The sequence below is a fragment of the Lepisosteus platostomus genome, chromosome 28, assembly GCF_059453375.1.
Source record: "Lepisosteus platostomus isolate fLepPlt1 chromosome 28, fLepPlt1.hap1, whole genome shotgun sequence".
Taxonomy (NCBI): domain Eukaryota; kingdom Metazoa; phylum Chordata; class Actinopteri; order Semionotiformes; family Lepisosteidae; genus Lepisosteus; species Lepisosteus platostomus.
In genome coordinates this window covers 697,499-700,988 of record NC_142638.1, presented here as the reverse complement: position 1 = coordinate 700,988, position 3,490 = coordinate 697,499, and the positions used below count along the sequence as shown (strand labels likewise).

The following is a 3,490-nucleotide window of genomic DNA, read 5'->3' as shown; positions in this document are numbered from 1 at the left end:
GTGTGTACCCCAGTGGACACAGTTTAACTATTGAAATCTTTTAACCATAACACAACCATATGGGATTAAAGCTGCCTAGTCATCTAAATCAAAGAGATATTATTGAAGCGGTTATGTCAGGCTTAGCTGTCAGGTCTCTATTTGTCTTTCAGTTCATCCACTTGAAACTTCAGGCTGTTCCAGAACTGAGCAGCTGGACAGGGAGGTCTGAAGCAGCCACTAGTCTATTAAAACAAAATGATAACCCCAGTTTGAAAGGGGATGTTTATTCATGAGATGCGGCTAGCGCTTCAAGAACAAAACAGTCGGAAAAAATAAAAACACAAAAGCACATATCGTGTATATTTATATATTTACAAACTGAAGAGGAAAGGACAGGCGGCTTTTCAACAGCTGTCAGATGTAGTCGAGTCTGACCAGTACAGACCGGAGGAGGGTTCAGTTTTAACACCAGGAGGGGGAAAAGAAAACTAAAAGATAAAAAGGAAAACATTTTACCACGTTATCTGTAAAAAGCTTCAAGCCGACTTAAAATATGTACATTCCTTGCTGGTGAAGTCCGGAGCCAGCGCCCCGCAGTCCAGTTCGGGAAGGGCCAGCAGCCCCGCCGGGCCGGCCCGGGGCCGAGGGGCCGCCAGGGGCCCGGCAGTGCTCACTCACTCGCCCGGCGAGGCCCCGGGGCCCCGCTCCCGGCTCCAGCGCTCGTTCTGCAGGCGGAGCTCGCTGTTCTGCGCCCGCAGCCGCTCCAGCTCGCTCTGCAGCTCCTGCAGCTCCTGCAGCCGGGGGTCCGCGGGGGCCGGGGCCGGGGCCGGCTCGGGGGCCGGGCTCTCGGCGGGCACGTCCAGGCCCTTGGCGGCGCGGAGCCGCAGCACGTTGTTCTCGTCCTCCAGCCGGGACATGCACTTCTCCAGCTCCAGGTACTCCCGCACCAGCTCCTGCTTGGTCATGTTCTGCAGGCTCTCGACGTGGTAGCGCTCGTAGGTCTCGGAGAAGTCCCGCTGCAGGAACTCCCCGCCGCCGTCCCCGGGCCGCCCCATGCCGTCGCTGCCGCCGCCGCTGCCCTCCTCCTCGTCCTCCGGCTCCGGGAAGTCCTCCTCGCTGGCCGTGTCCTCCGGGCGGCCCGCCGCGCCCAGCCGCCGCCCGCACAGCTCGGTGTTGAGGTCGGGCTCGCCCAGGTCGTGCTCGTCCATGAGGAACTGCGTGGTGTTGTAGGGCGCCACCGGCAGGCCCTTGGCGAACATCTCGGCGCGGACCCGGGAGGCCCGGGCCGTCTCCCGCTCGTCCAGCTCCTTCTTCTCCTCCCAGGACAGCTTGAAGTAGGGCTTCCAGCGCCGCTTCTTCTTGGAGGGCCGCCGCCGGTGCTTCTTCTTGCCCAGGCGCGCCTCCGGGATGGCGGGCAGCCCCCCGCCGGGGCAGCCGGGGTTCAGGGCGCCCCCGCCCCGGCCGTGCGCCGCCGGCCCGCCCTCCCCGGGACACGCCTCCGGGCTGCCCCGGGCCTGACCCGGCTCCTCGGCAGCGCCGTTCTGGGTCGGCCCCCCGGCTCCGCAGCGCCCCCTAGCGCCCGCCTCCGCGCCGCCGCCCTCGCAGGCCGCCAGCTGCCCCGGAGGCTCAGGGCTGCCCCCTGCCGGGGCCCCGGGGGACTGCGGGCCCCGCTGGCTGTCCGGGTCGGCAGGTTCCGACATCCTGGCAGCAGGTGGGCGGCTCGTCCGCTCCGCTGCGCAAATCCGAGCCCCGACTCTCCCCCCAGTCAACGCGAGCGAGATCTCGGGCTTGATCAAAAGTCGCTCCTCTTTCCTGAATTCAACAACATCCGGTCTCTATCTAGGAAGCGTCGAGCCTGGACGAAGCAGAAAGTTGTCTTCAGACTTCTCACTTGTTACTCCTGACGCGCCGCTAGTTGCTCAGCTCTCCAGTGCCTCAGTTAACTCTTTCAGCACCCGTGACCCTCTTCCGCGCCTCCTAAGCCTCAGTCTACCGCCTCCACATCTCTCTCCCAACTGCTGGCGGAGAGCAGCAGCCCCTGTTTATATACAAACACCGCCGCGCGCTCTGCGCATGCCAGAAACTTACGGGCGGAGCGACGTTCTGGAACTTGTAGTCCGAACGCCCTATTCCGAGCACGGCCAGGGGAGCCTAAAAAACTACCTATCCCACAACCCCCAGCTACATGCCCCAGCTGTCGACCAATCACCGTGCGAGGCCCGAGATGAGATTCGACCCGGTCCTTGCGCGCGGCCATTGGACAGAATGACTCGTGCGCTGTTGCTAAGCTTCAACTGGTTCTCGATTCGTCTGTTGAGCTGTCAATTTAAAACTCATTCTTCCAATCAGATAACGTCAACGGGGCCAGCCTTCTGGGAACTACCACTTCCAAATGTTAGGGGGAGACTCCGTACAAACTGTTGAAATCATTATTTGAAGAAGCGCTACAGAGACACAATGACAACATCAGATACAGCTGAGAACAGTTTTAATTAACTGACCGTTTATGTTTATGTTTCTAGATGTTAAAGAAATAGTACTATGAATATCCTAACCAGAACTGATCACCTCAGTTGAAGAGATGAACGCTCCCTCATCCAGAAACTAGTTCCCCACTCAGTCCTGTAACATATAGATATAAATCTGCATTAAATCTTACGATGACTTTTGCCTGCGCTTGTACATTAAATCGTTCAACATGTCTACGTTGTTTCAAACGCTGCGAGGGTGGCCCTGCCAAGCCCCTGATTTCCAGAGCGGATGGATATGCTGACGGCGCTCCCTTCATTCCGCTGAAAGGAGTGCGCAAGGAAAGCCCAGCTGTGAAGCTGTACCGTAAACGCATGTGAAATAAACGAGTGTACCTAAAGGCAAGGCGGGGCTGTAACTTCGTAGTTTCATTTAAGAATGTGCCGTATCTCCGTTCCCGGGGAGCTGTTCCTCCCCGGGCTCTTGCTAGCGGTCCTGTGTCGAGTCCAACGCCGCCGTGTTCCGGGCGGTCGCTCCTGCGGGTGCGTGTCGGGGGGGCGGCGGGCGCTGGGGCCCATTCCGACGCACAGCTCTGCGCCAAGTGTGCTAAACCCGGCTGAAGCCGTCCGGTTTTCACGGCGATAGCGGGGTGGCGTGAAAACACGACGGAGAGCGAAGCCCTCCGAGTGCCCCCCGTGTCTGCGGGGGACCCCGCGCCCCCAGTCCGGCCAGTAGCCCCCCGCGCAGGTCTGCGGGTCTCCCAGACGCCGAGGCTGGCAGAATTATTTCCCTTAAGAAAAACATGCAGGCGGTTCCTCGGTTGTAGCCGTAAATCGACGTTTCCCCCCGCCCCGGGTGACCAAGGGGCTCGCTGGCCGGGGGGTGGCTGCAGGCGGCTGTCCACTCTGACCGTCCGGCGAGAAGGAGAGGTTTCTTACTGAACGTGTCAGGGCACCCAATCCAGGTTAAAAGAGGAGGATGATTTTCGGGCCCCCTCGCATCTTGGTCTGCGTGTGGCAGTGTTTACAAGGGGCGCATT

The 3,490-nt window shown here is 59.9% G+C and overlaps 1 protein-coding gene across 1 annotated transcript; it reads right to left on the bottom strand.

Annotated features, from left to right (window-relative positions):
* Nucleotides 1-335: 335 nt before the first annotated feature.
* hexim1 (HEXIM P-TEFb complex subunit 1) lies at nt 336-2,020 on the bottom strand. The gene has a single exon (XM_088623282.1). It carries the CDS (start codon nt 1,680-1,682, stop codon nt 657-659), a length of 1,026 nt encoding a protein of 341 aa, XP_088479408.1. The 5' UTR covers nt 1,683-2,020; the 3' UTR covers nt 336-656.
* Between the last annotated feature and the right edge of the window lie 1,470 nt (nt 2,021-3,490).

Coding starts and splice junctions, on each gene's coding strand:
- hexim1 (XM_088623282.1), bottom strand. CDS start 1,682: ATGTCGGAACCTGCCGACCCGGACAGCCAGCGGGGCCCGCAGTCCCCC.